Below are 25,019 nucleotides of genomic sequence, written 5' to 3'. Positions count from 1 at the left end.
TTGATCAATCTGAGATATTTTTACCTTCCCCCATTACAGCATGCCATGGAATGAAAATTTACTTTGCTGCTCAAATGTATCAAACACAGTTTCTGTGGTCAAGTTCCTCTCCTTTCGTAAATGTGCTTAGAGGATCTCATAAGACATAACTCCTCTGACAAGAGAACCATTTTAGCACCAACACTACAATAGCTTCTGTGTTCCTAAGGGAAAGATCCTCTCCTGAATTAAATTTAACCTCTTTAGTACGCGCATTTAGCCACCTGATAAATCCACTTGAGCTATCTTTTGGGGAGAGAGAGGTACCTGGGAACAATAACACTTCCTTTTTGAACAGTTTAATAAAGCTTTGTGAGAGTCCGAGATGAAAGATAATGTGTAATGCTAATAGTGCCCTCCACAGCACTGCATTCATGGATCCAATTACGTTTTTTGTCACGGTAAAAGCCACAGTGGATATATTAAATGAGAGTGTGGCTTAAGAATGAAGGCCCAGGAGTCTGGAGATCTGGTTTCTAAGGCTGACTTAACTTCTGCTTTCTTATCTCTCTCTGAGTATGCAGCTTAACATCGTTACCTCAGTGTCTCCTTCCATAAAGTGCCCAGCAAATATCTGAGAAATTCTTTTAAAATGACAGTGCAAAGTGCCATTTAGAATCACCTTGGAATGTCTAGAAAAAAATGAGCTGAGTGTTCAAAGAGGGAAATACAATCTTCTGCTTAATTTCAGAGTGATCATAAAGTTTGTCTTTTACTTTTTAAAAGTCATGAGATTTCCAGAAGAGGAATGACATTTTCAAAGCCTTAAGGACACTTGTGAAAACACTCCTTCAACTATTCTTTATTTCTCACCAAAATTTTGACTCTGGCTTTTCTCCAACTTCCTCTCTTCCCCAATTCTCAATTCCAACTTGAAAAGAGTAATTGCAATTTTAACTTTTTCCATCCTGGAGTATTTTCTTGCAGCTGATTTGTTTCATATCATTGTAAAGTTATGCATGTCAGATTTTGTTTTAGATACACATGATTGCTGGCTTTAGTCAGTCAACCCCCAAACCCTTAAACTGATTAATTTCACTGTGAAATAATTGATTATGAATTTGTAGCAATATCTGATTTTATTTTAAAATTCAAGTTGATAGAGCATTGTCATTTATTGATTAATTTATTGCCCTTTGCCTTGAGATAATCTTGAAGAAGCAGAATACTGCCGTTAGTAAGATGACATCTATGTATTACAAATGACCATGTTCTTAAAATACACACACACGCGCACACACACACACACACACACACACACGGAGACATACTTTCTAGTAATAAGCAGTGTTTTGAATAAAATCTTTTGAAAGATGTTTAGCAAATCGAAACAATTTCTGTCTTCCTATGTGATGCCTGCAATTATATGGTTTAGATATTTATTGAAGGACTTGGGAAACATCACAGGCCCATTGGCATTATTCTCAATGTATCAAAGATTCATTCAGTATAAATAAATAATTTCATTATTTATAATAATAAAAGTTGTCATGGAAAATTTTATAACCTGATAAATAGGATGTCATAGAAATACTCAACATGGAAAAATAAAATATATACATAGTTTAAATTACACCATCTGTTACAGAGTTGTACAGTCTAACTCTCTGGCCAGGTAAGCGTCTATCATGAAACTTCACACAATCATACCTACAATGTATTCTTGCCTAATTCCTTGTTCCAAAGGAAAGTTTGATAGGGAAGTTGAATAATTTCACTTCCTTTTAGAGATGGTAGAACTTATTTAAGTAGCTTTCCTGTAGTACAAAGATTAGGCAGCTTTGATTGGAACTCTAGATTGAAAATGAATAGAAATAACTTCTTACAGACCACATCTAAATTTAACTTTGCTTCACACCAATAAACTATAGCCTCTATTACTTTATAGACAGATTATAGCTCATCAGTATGACTAAAAATCACTGTGGAATTACTCTGTAATAGTTCTGTTGCTATGCCTATAAATATAATTTCAGTGAGTGACTTTTCCATTTTCTAGCTGCCTGGCTATACTTTTTTTGCATGGCAAACTAAAGGACTTTAAGAATATGGTAAATGACAAATTTAAATAGCGTCAGATAAAACATGAAAGGCGACATTAAATTATCTGGTTAAAAATTATTTTCAGAACAATTTAAAAAATAACATTTTTCTATTGATTTTAACTTAATGTTTATACTATTCTAAAAAAGTTTAAAAAATGCAATTTTGCTTACACTCGTAAAGCCTAACATAAAGAAAATAACAGCATTATTTAGGGGGAAAAGTCCCGTTACCCAAGTGAATAGATAATTAAATAATTATCATAAGAGGCAAAAGACAGATAGATAGCATCAGATATTGTAGCTTGGTACAGCTTCACTACTAGGTCTAACAGTTGAAAATAATCCAGGAAATGGTTTTAAGTGTTTTATATTTAAAACACCTACACACACACACACACACACACACACACACGTAGGCAGTGTGAAATTTACATTGTTCCTTTCCCATGTTATTGTTGTATATGGGCAGGCTTATTTTTCACATATTTCCTTCTCAATAGTCTCGTAGTTCTAAAGAGGCACACAGCATTATCACCAAAGATGCTTGACAAAGATGGGTATTCTGAGGGTGATCCAGATTTACTGATGATGGGAGGCCTGGAAATCTGAAAATTCAACAAACTTTCCTAGTAATTTTTATATAAAACAAAATTCAAGGAAAACTACTGCATGAGAAAATATGAAGAAGCCAGTGGATACTTTTTCAAAAACAGAAAGTTTTAAAATGGTTGCTGTGTAATAGACAAATGATTTCTGAGCTAGAGAAAAGTTCAACATGAAATATAATCTAATATTAAAAAGCCCAGAGAAGTTGCTTTCTTAAGTTCCAAGATTAGCATTTAGCTTTCTCCTGGTTAAAAGTTTAAAACGAATAAGTTATATACTCTGCGTAGGGCTGAGGAAGGTAAAGGACCCAAGGATATAATGATCTCTGTAAATGCCTCTATGCCATTTCCAAATAACTGTCCTCATGCCCTCTCTTCCATCCTTCTTTCCTTGTTACCTTCTCTCTTCCTTCTCTCTGTCTCCTTTGCTGCAACAGTATTTAAGTGGATGTATAATACACATTAACTCTATCACATCTTTTAACATACATGTTGGTTTAGTGATTGTGGAGCGATTGTAGGAATTGTCCATTTTACTTAATTTTTCAGAGGTTTTTGGTTAAAACAAAATTCCCTCAGAGATTCAAATGTCATCTGTTAATTGAAATATATACGTCTGTGTTTTGAGATTAAGCCCAAAGGTAGGGTGGCTTCTCTCTCTGGATCGGACTATATGTTGAGTTATTTAATTACAGTAAAACAAAAATATTAAGATGGCAAGAAAAAATTAATCGTGATGCCTCATTCTTGATTCCTCATGAAATGGATTGCCTATACCATACTTACATAACACGTGCATAGCCTTTCCAAACCTCCAAACCTCACGATGAAATGGTCCGTTCCTCCCTTTCCTGTGCGAGTGTTGGGAAGTTTCCTCTTCCCCATCAAGGGGCCTTTCCTACTGTGCTGACCACAAGGTAGTTTTTCGAGGGGATCTTAAGTTATATTAGTATTTTATGAGATCTTAGATAGGGTTAAATGATTCCTCTTATTTTGGTGTGGAAAGAGAATGGAGTGTGATAGTGAATGCAGGAGAAAGTTGTGAAAGACTGAAATGAGCTGTAAATATTACTAAATCACGTGACTAGCAGAGGCTTCCAAGATTTCTCTGCCTTTCATCATCTTTGAGCTATTTTACAACTTTGTAAAATTTTAAAAATATGGCATAAATGCAATTGACTTTCTTTCAGAAAAATGCAAAGTAATTGTGTCCAGTGAGAATGCTATGGACTATTGTTCTGTGAATCGACCAGTTCTACCTATATATGACTTTAAATTTGCCTTTGAATCGGTTGTAACATCTTGTTTCTCTTATTAATCAAGTAAAATCTTTGATTTATGTTCATGATATATCTGTATAAGCTACCACGAAATGTTTTTAAATGCCTTATCATGTAATATAACCAACTTTCTAGACAAATAGCGCTCCCTTTCTTATTTTCAAGTAAGTAGCGAAAACTTATTTGAAATTCTGAATCCATCAATTTAATTTTTGTATGAAAGGATGAAAATTTCCTAGAAGCCCTCTTGGTATCATCTAGGTAAATCTCATATCAAATCTGTGCTAATATGTTATTTGTCCTGTAACTGGTTCTTAGTCCAAATTTTATACCATTTATTCCAGTCCTATATCCTTCACCTCGATCAATATAAAGTGCATTGGCCACACAGTCTTATTGTCTGTATAACAGCTTCAACTCAATTTTCAAACAGTATTTTAAAAATTGAATGGCCAAGTGCGGTGGCTCACAGCTAATCCCAGCACTTTGGGAGGCTGAGGTGGGCGGATCACGAGGTCAGGAGATCGAGACCACCCTGGCTAACACGGTGAAACCCCGTCTCTACTAAAAATACAAAAATTACCCGGGCGTGGTGGCGGCGCCTGTAGTCCCAGCTACTCGGGAGGCTGAGGCAGGAGAATGGCGGGAACCCGGGAGGCGGAGCTTGCAGTGAGCCGAGATCGCGCCACTGTACTCCAGCCTGGGTGACAGAGCGAGACTCTGTGTTGAAAAAAGAAAAGAAAGAAAAAAAAATAGCTAGGTGTGGTGGTGCGGGCCTGTAATCTCAGCTGCTTGGGAGGCTGAGGCAGGAGAATCTCTTGAACCCAGGAGACAGAGGTTGCGGTGAGCCCAGATGGCACCACTGCACTCCAGCCTGGGCAACAGAGCAAGACTCTGTCTCAAAATAATTTAAAATAAATAAATGAATAAAAATAGAATATTTTGGTTGAGGGTACATGGGTGAGCTGTTTTATTTTATATATGTAGGATTTCTAAAATAATTTTACTTTTACCAGTCCAACTTCTATAATTTATAAATATGTAATAAATAGTAGATAATATTAATGAATGTGTTGTTTGGTATTTTGTTAGTTGACTTAAAAATGAGAATGTTAAAAAAGGCATGGTGTCAAAGGCACTTCAAAATTATTAGTCATGGGGGTAAAAAAAATAAATAAAAGAAACCAAGACAAGTTGCCAGCATGGCTACACAGAGAAATTCCAGTTTCCCCAAAACTGGAAAATAATAGCATTTTCAGTGAGGACAGACTGCTTAACCTATAACAAAGATACCTGCTATATATTAGAAATTCTGTTTGTTTATCCTTAAGCAATTATTTTAATCTTGATAGTTTATTCTGATTAGAGATATAACAAGACTATAACTCTAGTCTCTTCTTGAAAAAAAAAAAAATTCCAATGAGCAAGATGATTAATCCAGTTAAGAAACATGTCCAGCCTGGGGACAAAAAAAGTAGATCAAATTTTGGTTAGGAAGATTAACCAAGTGAAAATCCAGTAGCTGGAATTTATTGTAAAAGCCAAGAAGAAATCATCCAAGAAATAAAAAACTAAAAATAACCCTCAATATGGAATAAAAAAAGACGTGGAGTGATTCTCTTTGCATTCAATAGAGACTGAGAAAACACAACTGTCAGAAGATTAAATATTGCTTTGGAATGTTTAGAAGTATGATGAAAGTAAATTAGACAATTGCTAGAAAAATATTCTTCAGTCGGTTCCCCTGCGCATCAAAAAATTCAACTTGATACTCCGTTTTCTTTTTCTTGACAAATTTAGGGCTTTTATTAGTGCTATGACAGAAAGAAGGAATGCTACCAAAAAGACCATTTGAATCTACTTTAATTATTTCAGAGTAGGGAACCCATAATTGGAAAGTAATTTATAACCTTGAGTTTGTAAAATCTGTAAACTCTCACAAGGATGTGAAGGCAGAGAAAGTATCAAACTCGGTCCCCTATAATAAGCTCATTACTTCATAAATATACATCCCCCTCATCTATGTGTCAGAAATGTTTAAAATTTTCATCATTGGTACATTATTTTTGGGCCTTACATTTTTGTGGATTTGGTGACTACTTGAAAGAAATAAAATAGGATTGGATAATGTGAATTTCTTTTACACTCATTGTCACTATTAGAAAATAAGGCCAAATAAAATATGACAGAGCAGAATTAGTTTTAATACAGGAAAAATTTGTAAGTTGAAGAGGAGAAAATGCAGCCAGGAACTAACAGTACACACCTAAGCAGTTAAGAAAGCGTGGATGATGATAAGAGGAAGGAAATTTCTGTCCTCCAGCTACTTTGAATTTAGTGTTCTGCCTAGCACTAATATTATTGAATCTTATGGTATAGTGCTTAACTATCTAATGAGATGATAACTGTCCTACTTGCAGAAAATGTACATGCCTTGCCTACCTCTGCTTGTATATATGCTGAAACATACTGATGTCTGCTGCCTTCTTAATTTTACATTAATTTTTAAAGTAAGGATTGATTTGATTAAAAAAATGCACTTGGAAAAATTATTCTGCTATTCCCCCATTTCTTGTTCATGTCTATTTACAGCTAACAAGATTTGCATGCAAATAGATATATGGACAAGATCTCACTTCTTTTCATTGTCTGGCTTCTCCCTGTTTACCCACAATTATTTTCATAATATTTTATTGTGATTCCACAAACCAGGGACAAATCTCTGAAGGGAAGAGTGTTCCAAGGCATGGTCATCATTAGAAGACAATAAGCTTGTTTTCATTCCAACATCCTTAGCTTTGTTCAAGGCTAAGTGGAAGAAATTAACATACTGCATGCCTTTCAATGAAAATTGTTTCTAATTATTTTGCTTCACAAATTATTCCACCAGGCATTGATTAGACTTTTAAAATTTATTTCATATCTGTCATTCTCAGCTAACATTTGTAATTTTTTATTGTTAAAGAGAATCTGTTAATTGAAATATAATTATCCTCTTTAGTAAAAGTAAATAAAATTACTTGGGTAGCCAACATATTCAAGTAATCATCAATCTTGGTCAGAAATTAAAAATAAGATGAGCATCTAAACTTGGCACTCAAAGACTGACCATCTGCACCTTTGAGGCAAAATGAAATTCAGTTAAGGAAAATCATATGAAAATCAATGTTTTAATTATGCTGTCAAGGGCTGTGGTAGGCAGAAATTTCTTTGCTCCACCCCCCAAAGATGTCCAGTTCTTAATCCTGAAAACCTGGGGATATATGATCTTATGTAACAAAAGGACTTCATAGATGTGACTAACGTTAAGGACCTGGAGGTGGAGAGTGACTGTTATCCTGGTGTGTCCAGTGTAATCACAGGCATCTTTACAATCAGTGAAGGACTCCCCGCTGTGCTGAGAGAGGGGCATGCTGGAAGAAGAGTGGTCAGAGAAGCAACATTGCTGACTCTAAAGACAGAGGACAGGCCACGAACCAAGGCATGCAGGCAGCCTCCCGAAAGCTGGGACAGGCAAGAGAATGGAGCCTGCCCTGGAGCCTCCAGAACGCGTGCAGCCCTGCCCATTCCTTGCTGTTGGCCAGGTGAGACATCTGTCGGCCTGATGAGAACTATGAAACAATGAATGTGTGGGTTTCTTCACCACAAAATTTGTGTTAATTTGTTATAGCAGTGATAGAAAACTAAGACAAGGTTGTATCTTGGCATGTCAGATTTTAAGTTGTCTGCTATAGTTTAGAAAAGCTCAGAGAAGGAGCTGCAATTTGTCTCTTTAAAAAAGAAAAAAAAAAAGATCACCTTCTAGGAGATTAAATATTAACGGGCTGGGTGTGGTGGCTGACGCCTGTAATCCTAGCACTTTGGGAGGCTGAGACGCTACTGCACTCCAGCCTGGGCAACAGACTGAGACCCTGTCTCCAAAATAAATAAATAAGTAAATAAATAAATAAATAAAAATAAAGAATTAAACATTAACAGATTATTAAGTGAGGAGCTCTGTGAGACCTACCTTGGGTTTGCATCTACAGGTATTGAAAAGTTGGTACTTGAAAGCAAAACTACTACCTTAAATTCCCACTACACAAAAGTAAATCATGGGATTGAGGAAAATAATTTACTTGTTTGCTTCATAAAAAGAGTTATGTATCTCTTCGTAAGTTCTGTATGTTTTACAAGGTTGCATTGTTTGAACTGTAAGTGTAAATGGTTATTAACACTCCAGAAACCAAGAGGTGCATTTGAATTGGAAAAATGGTATTCCTGTGTCTTACGAATTAATTGAAATTTGTCTACTCTTGAGAATATGTCAAAAGTATTATGTAGCTTTACTACAGTTTTATCTAACTTCTAGAGGAATTTAAATTCATATAAAGATAAAGAGTAACATAGCAATGGAGTTTAGAGAGTTTTCAGATTTGCTCAGAAGACTGTTCCTTGGAAAACCTATGAAGTTTTACCCAATGTATATCTGGATCTAAAAATTAAAGAAAATATCAGTCGTGTTCAGATTCCTTTATATCCTGCAAAAGGGAGAAAGGATAAGCAACATCAATGGAGCACATAATATGTGTGGGGTTTAGCACTTGTCATATTTTTAATCTCAATACTTCAGCCAGATAAGTCTTCTTTTTTTATTTTTATAGATGAGGATATTGAGGTTTGCATTTCTTTTTAGAAATCGCTGTCATACAGTTGGCAAATAACTGACAGGAGAGTTCACTCCAGGTCTTACTGGCTCTCAAACCTTTGCTTTTCAAAAATTTCCAACCTAGCGCCTCTCCCTTTTAACTGCAAAATAAGCACAAAGTTATCCCAATTCTACACAGTGCAAAACAAATTCCTGTGAGCAAACAATTAGCACAGGCAGATGGAGTGAGGGCAGGTGGTTTATAACAATGGAAAACTGTCTGCCTGCTGGGAATTCAAGATTCAAACTCTTTGATCCTTCTCCCAGGGAGAGGTGAGGGCCTAGGTCTCCTCCTCATTAACGTGAGGGATCCTTGGCTAGGTTCTCCTTTGACTGACAGAATATGGCAGAAGTAACGCTGAACCATATACTGGGCTCAGGCTTCCAACTCTGACATGTTCCACTTCCTGTCTCCAGGAACATTCACCGTGGGTGCTCTGCGCTGCCATACAAATGTCAGATTGCACTGAGGCCACCATGCTGTAAGAAACCCCAAGCTGCCTACCTGAAAAGACTGGAGAGACACAGCACCCATCAGCTTTTCCAGCCTTTTCGGTCCTCCCAGCTAAATTATAGGCATTGTGAAGCAGAGATGAGAAGAGATGAGACCTCCTGCGTGCCCTTTCCAAATCCCGGCTCAACAGAATCATCATATACAATAGTAAGTTTTTACTTGAAGCCACTAATTTGGGGAGTAGTTCTTATGCAGCAAAAATAATCAGAACACTGCGCCATGCAGGGGCTGATAAACCTGCTCACTGTTATGCATGTATCCAATGACTACTCACACACACATTACTCGCTTCACTCTACTTTCTGGCTTTCCATTCAGCAAATTTTAAGAAATGAGAATGTTATTCATGAGAAATTAACTCAAGATGAATATTGTTATCGTTAAACTCTTCGTAAATGGTAAAATATTACATTATTGCTAGTCATTTTTATTTAAAGAAGTTTGGTTCTTTAAATGAAAGACGTTTGGGTCTTTTGTGGATACTCTGCATATAGATATTCTAGACATGAAAGAACGTTGAAGACAAAGAATGTTGAAGGCATATAGACATGAAGGAATTTTGAAGGTGGGTTCTTTTGTGGATACTCTGCATATAGACATTCTAGACTGGAGTGGTATGTCTTGTTCAAGCTTCTATGTTTTTAAAACGATAACTTGACACACCTACCCAATGCCAATTTTTAGGATATAAATCTGTGTGAACTAAGGAAAATTCAGGAATGATTAAACCTACGTATTTTCCCAAGAGAGACCGGATAACATAAGTCTTTATATTTTTCACAACATTAAGTTTACAGCATCCAAATGAGCAACTGCAGACATATATATGGGATTTCTCTGCAGGGTTCAAGTCTGGTCTGGCCTGAGGGCAGCACTCTTACTGAGTGTGTTCCTGGGCATTCCTTGGCAGTCGGCTCCAGGCCACAATGAAGAGCCCTGATGATTCTCTGAGCAGGCCCAGCTTCCATTCACATTCATGGGGATATGAGGATGACTTGGGATCTTCAGGACTAAGATAGACTCCTTCAGTTGGTGTGGGGTAAGCTCAGCTCATCTCTAGAGACTTCCCACAGTGGAGCTCATGCACAACTCTGTGCAGATGGCCCAGGACAGCCAGAGACAGGCACCTAAGGAGAGCACTGTCAGCAGGCGGACTCTCCACTGAGGGAGGTAGACGAGGGAGAAAGCCAGGCGTCCACATGGAACGGGCCTTAGTCAGGGAGGCTGAGATTTTGCTCTACACATCACAAAACGTGGATGCCAGTAATGGAATTTTTCACAGGACATGACTGCCATAGCCATGATAGGGTCCCTGGCTAATCTTTAGGTTATGATAGCATCATAAGATAATTTTGAATATGAGGAGACAAGAATAACTGTAGAACTACACTGTCCAGTACGGTAAACCCTAGCAACCTAAGGCTATTTAAATTAATTGAAATTAAAACTTTAGTTCCTCAGTGCCACTAGCCATATTCCAAGTACTCAATAACCACACACACTTGGCTACCATGTTGGACATCACAGACATACACCATTTCTGTAACTGCAGAAAGTCTTCCTATTTGACAGTCCATCTCTAGAAGCAATCCACGGTCTTCAGGGCCCTGAAAAACTGAGGTGCTAAATCTCAGAGCAGTACTCTGCTCAACACTTAGTTAAAAGACTTGCTAATCTGTATAGTTGATCTAGAGAACAGCTAGTTCTTAGAAACTATGTTGCTGGACCTTGTAACTGTATGCCAGGAACTTGGTGTTCTGGTGGTGATTTCTCATTTATCTACCATGTTCAGGCTTTTCCTAGCACTCCTATATCCATTCAGAAAGTATTTCAGAAGACGCTATGATTTACCAGGTGCTATTGCAGGCACTGAGACACTGGTGAGCAAAACAAACAAGTCTCCGCCCTCAGGGATCTCACATTCCATGTGGTGATGCAGACAGTAAACATTCACACACAGAAGATGCTTTCACACAGGAGTAAGTTTTATGAAGAACAATTCAAAAGGGGTGTGGGGTGGGAGAGGTTGATGTTCAGGTGTTTACTTGAGAATGAGCTATTCATACAAAGAATCAATAATTCATTTGTTCCACAAATATTTTATTGATTACCAGTTATTTGTAGGCTACTTTATTAGGTTGCCAGTGCAGGGTTTCATTAGCACAATTAAAACACAATGACATTTGTTAGAAATTCAAAGACCCATGTCTACTCTTGCATAATGAATCAGAGTCTCGAGGTTATGATCCAGAGATTGTTGTATTTAAAAATCACTGAAGTAATTTTAAGATATAGCTGTAACAGATAGGACACCGGCATTCTTCCTCAAACTCAACACACTAGACAATGAGAAATCATTAAAATGAAGTAAATATTATGATCAAGATTGTTTTGGCTTCAAAATTAATGACAGATTGGAGAGGAAAGAAAGTAAATTGTAAAAGACAATTAGGAAACTCAAATGTATTTAGGTAATAGTTACAGAGGAACAAAAATGAGTAGAATCTGTGATAAGAGAAAGAATAAAAATAAACAAAAGGACTTTAAAAAGTAGGAATAAGACAGAAGTCAACAGTAACCCAGAAATTTTCAACCTCATGTCTAAGAGAACGATGATGCTATTTAGCAATATATCCAAACCAAAAATATTAGGAGAAGTAGGTTGGGTTCACTTGTGATATTATAAATTTATAATTACTTTTTCTTTAATTGTGGATGCATGCTCTTCCTTTTTCTGAAGTTCTGAGACATACAAAAACAATAAAGAAAAACAAGATTTTATGCCAGAAAATAAGATAGGAACAATTCCTCATGTCCAATATAATTTTAGCCTCCCACATAATCCAAAATATATATGCTGCAAATTGTGGGAGTTTCAAAATTAGATCCAACTGCTTATTACAGTTAAAGATAAAAAGAAAACAAGGCTTTGTCTTTTGTAGGATCTTTTTTGGAACTTGCAACATAAAAATACTCTTTCAAAAAATATAGCTCAACATCAAAGTCCAATAAAACAGTAAACTGGTCTAAATATATTAGTATATTAGCCTGACCTAAGTCTGGGAATTGAGCCAGACTTTTCAAATCATACTATCATTATTTACAGAAAAAGGAAATGTTAACTAACATTATTAAATAAAAGCACATATACACACGCATAACAGGAAACAAAATAAATGTTAATGTTAACAAATATTGAAGATGTCTGTGTGCATATATTATATATATATATAATATATGTATATATATACACAAAGCAGATAAAATATCCTCTTGGGCGTGATTGGAAATAGTAGCTATGCCAGGGGAAAATTTATGCAATTCCCTTGGCTGTGGGCTACACATTTATTGTGTTATACAAATATGCAAAAAAAAAAATGCCATTTCCACAGTTGCTTAAAACAAAATTGCAATTATACATTAGTGTTTAAAAATTTTTTTTCTTTCAACTCCTTTTCTTAATGAATGGCAGATAATGAAATTTAGGTGTTTGCAAAAACAAATGTAGTTTAAATTGTACCTTAGTTGTCTATGAAATACAAATACATTTTATATATTTATGGAAACATTTGTATGTGTTCAGAAAGTTGATATTTTGTATTCAAGATTGACCCTGTTTTAAGTCATATTTCATTTGCTACATTTAAATTGACTAAAGGCAGATACTTTGGCGTTCACTTTTTGGTTCATTATTAAGGCAAATTATAACTTCTGCTTAAGATAGTTTTCCTGATCGGAGTAGACATTTAGGCTACCTATCTACGAAAACATCCCACTTTTCTATTTGAAATATTTGATCTCTCTTTACCCATTCTAGGGTTTTGTGCATTTCTAAGGTGATCATCTTGGTGTGGGGTCCTGATCTTCCCAGTGACTTAGCAGCACAGTAATTTGGCTGAAATGTTGATGAGTTCAGACAAGAAGAAGGTGAGGATGACAAGAGAGCGTGACGGGGAAATTCTGCCCTGAGGAAGGAATAGTTTGAGGCTGGAGAGATGTGCTACCCCCGCCACTCTTTCTCAAATGATATTTGTTCTTGAAAGACAGTGTAAAGTGTCTGAAATTGCAGAAGCAGAGTGGTTGCTGTAGAAATACATACCATGACGTGCTTCAACTCGTTTCTTTAAAGGTTAAAGAAAGAAAAATGTGCATCTTGAAGAAAATTCCAAACCTTCATTGTGAGCAGTAATCCAATATTTCAATTTAGAAATTCAGAGGATTTTAAACAAGAAGCAATTATTCCAGGCTAAAAGCAAATATAAATGCCAGCAGTCAAAAAACCAGTGAAAAGATACGATTAAAACTGAGATTTAAAAAATAGATATTTATCTGAAGTTCTTGACTTTCAAAGTCCACAGGCATTTTCCCTTAGGAAAAGAATAAAAACATTAAATGTTAAAGAAAAACGTAAGAAATATTATAAAAAAGATAATTATTCAGTCAATATTAGTATTTTGTTACCAACACCAAAGACAAACAGAATATTTTCCAATGATTGGAAGCTAGTTTGAGTGAAGAAAAAACTGCATTATTATTACTATTATTATCCATTATTTTTATTTTTACTTTTGGCAGTGTTATTTGCCAATCAGCTAACACATGGTAGTAGACTTGATTTTTTATTTATTATAAAGGTTGTATCTTCTCATTGTAAGGGAATATTTTAACTACATTGTGCAATTGTACATTATAAATGCAGCAAGACCAGATCAAGTGAAACTTCAGTGGAAGAAGTTTCTTTTCTTGTGTCTAGGGCTCTACCTCCCACCTGCTACCTTAAGTTTTTAGACGCCCTGTTCCCCAGGTCTGTGCTTGTATAATATACAAGCTGTCCTTGACATAGCATGTTCCTCGTTTTTCCTTCATTATTTTTAAATAGTTATGATATACTCTTAAAAACAAATTCAAATATTACTAATAGATTCTAATATTATCTTATTCTCTGAAATTAAGTAGTGATGTGTATTGTGTTAAATGTTTGTCTGTGCTTGTGCAACATACGAGTAGATCTGTCTCTGGGCCTATATGTATTTGTTTCATATCATTGTACACAGATTCATTCATTTCTTTAAATGAGTATGTAATATTTCAGTGTGTAAATTAATCACTCATAAGTGGCTAGTAATTTAATTTGTTGCTACTTCCTCCCAAGATGAACAGTGCCTTAGTGAACATCTAACCATTTCTGTATCTCTCTCCTTATTGATTCATGCATATATTCACCACCTTCTTCATCCACAAATAGACTACACATCCTCTTCATGAGAGTCTACACGAAAATGTTACCAATAACATTTTTAACACAATAGTTCCCTTAAGCTCTCACTTGTAATAATTCTGCCCAGAATTAAGCTAGCCAAATGTGTGGAAATAAATTCCATTTGTGTGTTAAATATCAAAGATAGGGAACATTCATAACAAATGTAAAGATAGCCAAGGATTCACTGAAACATTTCCACATACCATCTCTCCAAATCTGGTTTTAAAGAGATTGTAATGTAATTTCAGGAATAAAGACCTTCTGGAATAGGGATTTATGGAAAAGAGATTATAGCTCCGTAAGATTCTAGGAATGCACAAGGTCTGGAGGAGCCTCTAGGCACAGGCCTTTGTTTCTGTGCTCAAGATTCAACGTGGGTTCTGAAAATGCCACTTTAGCAAGCACACGTTTGTTCCACTGGTGGTGGATTTTCTATTGATTAACAGTTACCATTTTTTTCTTCTCTTAGGAAAGAAAACTTGTAGGCACAAAAATCATTGCTCTGCTGACATTGAAATCTCCTGCTAACTTTGAGAGCTGAGCATTGGATTTTGATGGGAGGGTGAAACTTAGTGAAGAAATGATTCGAACCTTTGTTGATCTAATACTTCTATGATACAGTTATCTAAACAGAATGAGTCTAAAGTCAGTATAAAGACCTGTGTCTCTTCAGGTTTTGCTACTTATAATTGAAGAGGAATGGTTTGAGATAGAAAATCTTATCCCACTTTCAAGTGACTTTTTATAAAACATAACCTTTTGAAATAGTTCATTCTTTTGAAAAATTATCTGAATATAAGACAAGCAACTGAACAGCAAGGGGTTGTAGCCATCATGTTCTTGACCACTTTAGATTGACAAATAGTGCCTCAAAATTGATCAGGTGCCGGAGAATCTATTGAGGTTGTATGGAGTAACCACGTGATGGAAGAGGTTGGACACATCTGAATAATTTTATGTGGTATTGTGTGATGCTTTTTTGGTGGGGGTAGTGTCTGGAGCTAAGCATGTTGGGGCCTAGATGGGGCAGCCTTCGAATGCTCCCAACATTTCCCAAATAATATGTCACGTCAAAATTGTAATGACAAAGCTCACAGCAGCTGCCTAGTCCGGGTTTTGTGCCAGCTCTAATTAGAGCATCGATCATTTCTCTCCCCTTCATGAATGCACATGCGTGCACATTTTCATATATGAGGGCAAAGGACATTTCAAAGTTGGGATGGAATCTTTCATACTTAGATGTAAGAAAAAACAATACTTTGAAATCTTACCAAATATTAAACAAAGAGCAACCATTTTTCCATTTAAAGGTGTGTATCTTCAGATCTGTTGGATCTTTCAAATTTCTATTTTGGACATGGAAACCACAGATGAAATTTAACTTACACAAAGTTACACAGAACTCCTGGCTGATCTCTTTTACTTAATTCTTCTAAAATCTAAAAGTCAGAATAATTTTGGCATGTTATTGGCAATGCTTAAATAACGAAAGTTACTTTAATATATTACATGTTTGAAGATTTTCATTTATACTTAATATCTAGTTTAACTCTTGTGAAAATATTATTCAGTAATTTTTTTTTGTTTTTTAAAATGACTTGTTCAGGGCTCCTTTTGGGATTTTAAGTGAGAAAAACTCTATTTCATAATATTGTTACCACGCTAATCCAATAACACTTCATAGATGGTTAGCCATCTCTAAAATTAAATTTTGTAGTTGAGGAGCATGGAAAATACAACCTATATTTGGATTTCTGTTTAACACTTCAAAATCCATTATTATCATAATTTAAAATTAGATTTAAATACAAACCTCTTTATAGAAAAGCTGATAAATGTGATTTTATTTGTTTGCTTGTTTTTTTGCAGGTAGAGATATTCCTTTGATACCACTCTGTTTGTTTTTATGAGTTATTGGTTATTTATAAATATTATCATGATTTTTCTGATTTTAAATAAATTTCAGAATTAATATATTTAACTGAATAAATTAACCAACAGTGACACAACTTAAAATGTGTTTGTAACAAGAGTCAGCCCTTATAATGAAACATATAATTAATTAAGAGGTTACAAAACTTATAAGCAGAGGTTACTCTGCTTACATAAGGGCAAACATTTGTTATGTGATACAACATATTAAGTATTTATCCCATGCAATCACTGTCCTAGGCTTTGAGTTTACGGTAATGATCAAAACTATTTATAGGTTTCAAGAACCCTGCTCACATAGAACTTACAATGCTATGTAGAAAATGATAATAGTGAAATAATTACATTAACTAACATATCTTGATTCAAATGTAAATAATTATCCTGAAGGAAAGACACCTACATCAAGAGAACTGGCTTAAATTGGGGGATCAAGGAAGCCTTTCCAAATAATTGTTGATGGAGCTGAAAGACATCTGTGGGATGAGATGGCCACCTGGGCATGGTATGGGGGAGATACAACCGTCGGCGGGAAAGCCCTGGAACAGGGGAGAAGAACTTCTTCAACGGAGAGAAGTCCCCGAGTGAGTAGAAGGCAGGTGACCACAGTGTGAGGTGAAGCTGAAGAAGACAAGCATGTGGCTATGCAAGCAGAAGGAATTTATCCAAAAAGAATGGGGGAGGCATTAGAGGGATTTAGTGTGGAGAGTGGTGGTGACAAGATCAGATTTGCAACTTGCAGCTCTCTGTCAGGTTGCAGCATGGGAGATGACCGGATAAGCCCAGAGTAGGGTGGGGAGGCAAGGTCCGAGGTACTTCCAATAGTCCAGGAAAGTGGCATGCGGCATGAACTGTGTGAAGAAGGGGGAGTCTGGGGGAAGAAGCGGGGTAATCACACCCTATTTGTTGTTTTGTTTCTTACACTTTGAAAAAATATTTCAAAGCAGGAATGCTATTCCAGACATTCAACACCTGGAACAGGGATAAATACCAACCAAATATCGTGGGAGACTGACGAATCAGAACATACTCCAGCACGTGCATGAACATCAGCTCTGCATGCTAGTATGGTTTTAAAGCACTCTCACATCTATGTAAACAAAGTAAAAATGTTAAAAGATTATTTTACGCCTTTGGTTATCGGATAGCCAGACTTTTAGTAGTTTATATTTTATTGTAGTTTGATGAGGTCTGCTTTTAAACGTAGTTTTCTCTTCTTCCCCCTAACCTCATTACATTAAAATGGCAAAGGATATTTTTTCTTGTTACTAAGCAAGGCCAAGTTAGGGTTATCAGAACCTCAATACCTAAACGCAAAGAACAGTGCAGCCAAACCCGGAAAATATTGTCTGTTTTGCCAAGAGGAAGCATCTCACTGAATATCTGGAAAGCTCATTGTCTCTCAATTATGGTTATTTTATGAGTTGCCATAACTCAGCTATAGTCGTAATGTAACTGACCAGCACCACTGATGAAATCAATAACCATTAAAACAGAGGAAATGCTGTTTGGGGTGCAAGAAACATCGTTTCTTTTTAAGAGAGAGTACATCTCATTTAAATGTATTTCAAGTTGATATTTTGTATATATTTTTAATAAACTTCAATTTTACTAAAATCTGCAATATCTAATCAATATACTGAATGATATGTTCTCCCCTTCTGGGCTCAAATAGGATCCATTTATATTTTAGTTAAGAAATGCTATGCCGTTTTATCGATTAGAAAAATATTTACTGGTAGGAATTTGTTTTAAACTCTCCCTGTTATTCAGCTGGGAAGCATATTACAAGTAAGTCTTTAAAGACTACAATTGGAGGCTGGGCGCGGTGGCTCATGCCTATAATCTCAGCATTTTGGGAGGCCAAAGCAGGTGGATCACCTGAGGTCAGGAGTTCGAGACCAGCCTGGACAATACGGTGAAACCCCCATCTCTACTAAAAATACAAAAATTAGCTGGGCGTGGTGGCAGGCGCCTGTAATCCCAGCTACTCAGGAGGCTGAGGCAGGAGAATCCCTTGAACCTGGGAGGCAGAGGTTGCAGTGAGCCGAGATTGCGCCATTGCACTCCAGCCTGGGGGTCAAGAGTGAGACTTCGCCTCAAAAAAATAAAAACAAAAACAGACCACAGTTGGAGAGTTTAAAGTCTCAAATTTAGGAGATAAATGGTAAATAATATATTTGTATATGAAAATATTTTAATACAATATTTGAAATGAAAAAAGATTAACTGAGATTACACAACTTTGTGAGCATCAAGTTAATACATTTATTTTCTTTCTTTCTGTTTTTTTTTTTTTTTTTGAAATGGAGTCTGTGTCACCTAGGCTCAGCTCACTGCAACCTCTGCCTCCCATGTTCAACCGATTCTCCTGCCTCAGCCTCCCAAGTAGCTAGGACTACAGGCATGTGCCACCTCGCCCTGCTAATTTTTTTATATATGTATATTTTTTTTTTAGTAGAGATCGGGTTTCACTGTGTTAGCCAGGATGGTCTTGATCTCCTGACCTCGTGATCTGCCCATCTTGGCCTCCCAAAGTGCTGGGACATGAGCCACCACGCCCAGCCTATTTTCTTTCTTTTATCTGCATCATTCCATTGTTTTATTGATACAGAATATTTTACATATTTATGGAGTACATGTGATATTTTGTTACAGGCATAGAAGGTGTAATTATCATCAGGATCTTGGGATATCCCCTTCAGTATTTAGCATTTTTATGTTTTAAGAACATTTCATGTTCTCTCTTCTCGCTGCCTTGAAATATACAATACATTGCTGTTAACTAGTCATTCTATTCTGCTATTGAACATTAGAACTTACAGTACTTTCTAGCCAGGTGTGGTGGCTCACACCTGTAGTCCCAGCACTTTAGGAGGCCGAGGTGGGTGGGTCATCTGAGGTCAGGGGTTCAAGACCAGCCTGGCCAACATGGTGAAATGTTTGTATTTGCAAAACTACAAAATTTAGCCAGGCATGGTGGTGGGTGCCTGTAACCCTAACTACTCAGGAGGCTGAGGCAGGAGAATAGCTTGAACCTGGGAGGCAGAGGTTGCAGTGAGCCAAGATTGTGCCCTTGCCCTCCAGCCTGGGCAACAAGAGTGAAACTCTGTGTCAAAGAAAAAAATAATAATAATAACTTATGCCTTCTAACTAACTCTATGTTTGCACCCATTGATCGTCTTTTCTTCATTCCCCACTCTCAGCCATACACACTTGCCAGTCTTTGGCATCTATCATTCTATTGTCTACCTACATGAGATCAACATTTCATTTTTAATTCCCACATATGAGTGAGAACATGTGGTGTTTATCTTTCTGTGTCTGGCTTGTTTCACTTAACATAGTGACCTCCAGTTCCATTTATATTGCTGCAAATGACATGATTTCAATGTTTTTGTGCCCAAATACTATTCCATTTTGCTTATCTATTTGTTCATTGATGGAGACATAGGCTGATTCTGTATCTTTGCAATGGTGAATAGTGCTGCAGTGAACAAGCCAGTGCTGGTTTCCCTGTGGAACACTGATTTCTTTTCCTTTGGATAAATACCCGGTAGTCAGATTTCTGGATCCTATGCCACTTCTATTTTTAATTTTGTTCAGAAATCTCCATAGTATTTTTTCATAATGGCTGTACTAATTTACATTTCCACCAACAGTGTATAAGAGTTCCCTTTTCTCTGTACCCTCACCAGTAGCTGTCATTTTTTTGTCTTTTTAGTCATAGCCATTCTACTGGGGTAAGGTGATATCACATAGTGGCTTTGATTCACGATTCCCTGATAATCAGTGATGTTGAGCATCTCGTTTATATACTTAGTGGTTATGCCATTTGTATGCATTTTTTTTGAGAAATGTCTACTCATGTCCTTTGCCTACTTTTTAATAGGATTATTTGTGGGATTTGTGAGGTTTTTTTGTTTTTGTTTTTTTGTTTTTTTTTTACTGTTGAGCTATTTGAGTTCCTTGTATTTTCTGGATATTATTCACCTGTCAGATGAATAGTTTGCAAATATTTTCTCCCATTCAACAGGTTGTTTGGAGATTCTCTTTAAAATAGCTATAAAAAATACCCTAGGAATAAATGTAACTAAGCAGGTAAAATATACCTACAAGGTACACTAAAACACACTGACAAAAGAAATTGAAGAGGGCACAAACAAGCGGAAAGATATCCCAAGCTCATGGATGAAAAGACTTAATATTATTAAAATGATCTTGTCATCTGAAATAATCCACACATTCAATGTAATCCCTATCAAAGTAGCGACATTATTTTTTCACAGAAAAAATATTTAAAAACCTAAAGTTTGTATGGAACCAAAAATTAGCCCAAATAGCCAAAACTATCCTGAGCAAAAAGGACAAAGCTTTAGGCATCACACTACCTAACTTCAGAATACAAGGCTATAGTAACAAAAATAGCATGGTGTTGGTATAAAAAGACACATAGAGACCAATGGAGCAAAACAGAGACTCTAGAAATAAACCTCCATATTTACAGGTAGCTGATTTTTGACAAAAATGCCAAGAACATACATTGGGGAAAGGATATCCTTTTAAAAAAATGTGTACAGGAAAATTGGATTTCCAGATGCATAAAAATGAAACTGGACCCCTATGTTTCACCATGCACAAAATTCAACTCAAGATGGACTACAGACTTAAATCTAAGACCTGAAACTATAAAACCACTAGAAGAAAACAGAGGAGACACTTCAGGACACTGTTCTAAGCAAACGTTTTATGGGGAAGACCTCAAAAGCACAGAGGACAAAAACAAAAATAGATAAATGGGGCTGTATTAAACCACAGAGCTGCACAGCAAATGAAACTATTTTCTTAATCCTTATTGGTGCTTAAAAAGTTTTGGGTCTTGACCAACACATCTATTCTGATAATTAAACGATTTGGACACATTGAGCTTGTCTGGATATGCACAGGTTACCCCCTTTAGGAAGAGTACAGTGAATCTTTCTATTTTTCTATTTCTTAAACATAGTGGACTCTATAAAATTGCAATGAGATTTGTGTATGAGCTAGGGAAGATGTTGGGTTTGGTTGAGATTCAAGGAAGGAGGTGGACTTTAACATGGTGGAATCACCATTAGTGGACAACACAGTGTACCAAAAACATTCACAGGACAAGCCAGGTTGCACACCACGATATAAGTTGTGATGCTGATGAAGGATATAGTAAGCTTCCAATAATAGGTCAAAAAAAAAAAAAAGAAAAGAAAAGAAAGAAAAGAAAGGCATTAATATTAGGAAATGTATTTTGGTGCCTATAATTTATATTCTTATCAATACAGATAGTTCCATATGGATCTGTTTATATCTATTTGTTTATGTCATTTGATTAAAATATAGCATTGACCATTGGGAGGATACATCTCAAATTATCTATTCTGGTTAAATGTGAAAGTATGAAGAGACTGTGATTGTAAGCATTTAAGTTTCAATCAAGGAGCAAGTGCTGTCAAGATGATCCAAGAATATCCAATCAGATATTGTGAGGGACATGTGATTGCTGTAGATTATTCTGCTGTCTTAAGAGATAGGCTGTGGATATTCAGATTGCGATTTCAGAGTTTAAGAGGGCAAAGTAAATTGCCTGCTGAACTCATAGTCATGTTTGAAAGAAACTGAGAGGAAAAGGTAAAATTGAATCATCATATATGACTGGCTGGATTGGACCTGATGGAATCTGATCCAGCAGGAAAGGTGTGGCTACCATTCCTGGAACTGGGTTTTACTGAATCCTTGGACAGTTTTGCTGAATCATTGAGCATCCAAGTTTTGAGGAATACACGTGCATTTAGAACGTAACAAATAAGAATATTCATAACTATCTGCTACTTTTTATAGCACATGTATTAACACCAAAGCAATTTTAGATGAGCTATCAATAAAAATATTAAGAAATTACAGTCTCTTTATTTAACACACTTTGGTAATAGTCAACAAGGTAATGTGTTGTGCTGCAATAATACAAGTAAATATCCGTCTAAGAATCCATTGTTTAATAGCTATTACTGCACGGATTTGTAACAAAACTGCTTTAAACACTATACCAACAATTTTAAATACAAAAGCACAGTGGCCAAGCTCTAACATAAATGAATAAATGTGGCCTTCTGGAAGATGCTAGAGAGACAACAGGATACAGAGTGGAGCACAGGAAAGAAAGGCGCCCTCTTCCTGCATGAATGGCGGCTGCGGCTGTTTCACCTAACAGATGCCTACTCAAAATGTAGTCCCATTTAAAACATTTTTTGATTGTTTTAGATAAAACTTAAAACATTGTTGAAGAAGCAACTAATTCTAGATATTTTTATAGTTTTAAGCTGCCAGAAAAATTAAGTACACAGTTGGAAATGGCCCAAGGCCCCCAGGACGTAACCTTACCTATGCCAATATTGAGATTATTCCAGTGCAAAAAGTCTATGTAACTTTCGTTAGCACTATGGTTTGTTGGTAACACACTAAACGGCTGTTCCATAATTCCTTTTTTTTTTTTCCAGTACTCAAAGCAAAAATACCAGAATTTTATGTTTATGAGTGTGAGTTTTTAATATAAACCTGCACAGTGTATACTGTATATGTTGCCAGAATTGACTCATCGAATAATTTAATGAGATTGTTCATTTGAAGCTTATGCCCACTTTTGTAAATAAAAGAATCATTTTGGTTGTCTTCCTCTCTTTCTTTTTTATTTTTCCTTTTTTATTTCAGTCTAAAACTACTCCCCCTTCTTCTGGCCCATATGGAGATATCCCATTTCCCAACCTGTTCCCTGTTCAGCTAGAGGGTGGGAGGGAAGACATCTGACAGAGGAAGATTTCCAGGGAACTATGAAAGGAGATAGTTACAGAGCCTGTTACAATAACAGACTATTAAGGCTGGTGCAGTGGCTCACGCCTATAATCCCTGCACTTCAGGAGGCGGAGGAGTGTGGATCACCTGAGGTCAGGAGTTCAAGACCAGCCTGGTCAACATGGTGAAACCCCGTGTCTACTAAAAATACAAATTAGCCAGATGTGGTGGTGAGCGTCTGTAATCCCAGCTACTTGGGGGGCTGAGGCAGGAGAATCACTTAAACCCAGGAGGCGCAGGTTGCAGTGAGCCGAGACTGTGCCACTGCACTCCAGCCTGGGCGACAAGAGTGAAACTCCTTCTCAAAAAACAAACAAACAAACAAACAAATCCACAAAAAAACAAACAAGAACAGAAACAACAAAACAGACTATTCGCACTTTTTCATATCCCTTGTTGCTTAAGAATAGTATGTGAATAATTTAACCGCCTATATTTTATCTACCTGCTCTCTGACTTCCTCTGGGTTGGGGCGGGGGGCGAATCATCAGAGGTGGTTGTTGCACGGGATGCGTGTGGGTAAATAGGGTCCCTTTTCTCTACTCACCTTTTCTATGCAAAATAAAACCACTGATTATAATGAAGAAGAAATGAAAGGAGAAGAGGTCTACTTTGAATTTTTGTAACTAAAAGGGCTCAGGATGTTATGTGAATATTCCAGCAGCTGCTAGCTTGCCTACTTAACTTGAATTTGGAGATTATTCCCGACACTGCAGCTTACATGCACCAAGGTTTGGGAACATTCTGTAAAATTTCCTTGAGGACAAATATCCCCTTTGTTGTATTATTTGTTATTTATCCATTTTGCCAAATTATCTGCAAGTAGAAATATCGAAATAAGAAGCTCTTTAGCAATTTACTTTGGATGTTGGTTTTCTTTTGAAGGACAGTTATTAAACTAAGCTTCTAGGATTACTCATTTTCGTTTTTCTTCTTTTTAAATATAAAGCAATGTCATCACTTTTTTTCCCTGTATTGTATTTCTCCTCAATAATTGATATGCTACATTAAAGGAGCACAAAATGATCTTAATTATGCAATAATGATCAAGGCAGAGTGTTTCCTGGGAACTAATGGTTGCCTGAGAGGAGGTGATGGCTTGAGGTCCAGCTGGTTATTAAGCCGCAGGAAATGTTGCAGGCCAAGATTTGTATTATTTCTCTGAGATGAAAATGAACCCAAAAAAAGGCAAAATGGGTTTTTCTCCACTAATGGGTAAAATGAACTCATTTTGGATGCAGAAGACCTTTCTGTAGAAGGAATGTATTCCATAATAGCAACATCAAAATGTTCAGTGGTCTCTGCTTTCTGTTTAAAATATAGTATAGCACTAATAATAGTCCCGTTATTGATCTGAAATCTTGATACAACTACAAATATTATGCAACACTTGAGTTTTTGTCTAGCTCTAGAACTTCCATAGAACATTATGTCCAACAATTGTTTTGATAGCTTTTTGTAAGCTAGGAATATATTTTGTATGCATTTAACATTAAAAATAGTTACTTTTGAAAATATTCAGAAAATAGTTATCTCATAACGAGAATACAGGCATGATTTTCTCTTGTTTCTGGAGTTCATTCAAAAAATATCGGGGAAAGGTATCTCATTAAAAGATGCGTAGAGATTTGTGGTCTTTCTGCATGATTAGAGATGAATCACTTAACATTCTTAAAGAAACTAGTTAATCAACTTGCAAAGTAGATAGTATATCTGCCCCCATCTCTGATTTGTAGTAGGATTATGCAAAGCAGAGTATTTTGTAAATATTAATATTA

The 25,019-nt window shown here is 36.2% G+C and overlaps 1 protein-coding gene across 1 annotated transcript in view; it reads right to left on the bottom strand.

Moving 5' to 3' along the window:
* Window positions 1–9,197, bottom strand: part of DAOA (D-amino acid oxidase activator) — a gene marked incomplete at its 5' end in the record, with an annotated part of 71,190 nt that extends 61,993 nt beyond the window's left edge. The window contains 4 exon segments of the mRNA XM_025364853.1: window positions 2,969–3,112; window positions 8,355–8,421; window positions 8,424–8,452; window positions 9,172–9,197. Coding sequence (XP_025220638.1) covers window positions 2,969–3,112; window positions 8,355–8,421; window positions 8,424–8,452; window positions 9,172–9,197 — 266 coding nt within the window.
* Between the last annotated feature and the right edge of the window lie 15,822 nt (window positions 9,198–25,019).

This window comes from Theropithecus gelada, chromosome 17 (genome assembly GCF_003255815.1).
Source record: "Theropithecus gelada isolate Dixy chromosome 17, Tgel_1.0, whole genome shotgun sequence".
In the NCBI taxonomy this organism is placed as follows: Eukaryota; Metazoa; Chordata; class Mammalia; order Primates; family Cercopithecidae; genus Theropithecus; species Theropithecus gelada.
Note: the sequence above shows the minus strand (reverse complement) of the source record. Positions and strands in the feature narration are given on the sequence as shown.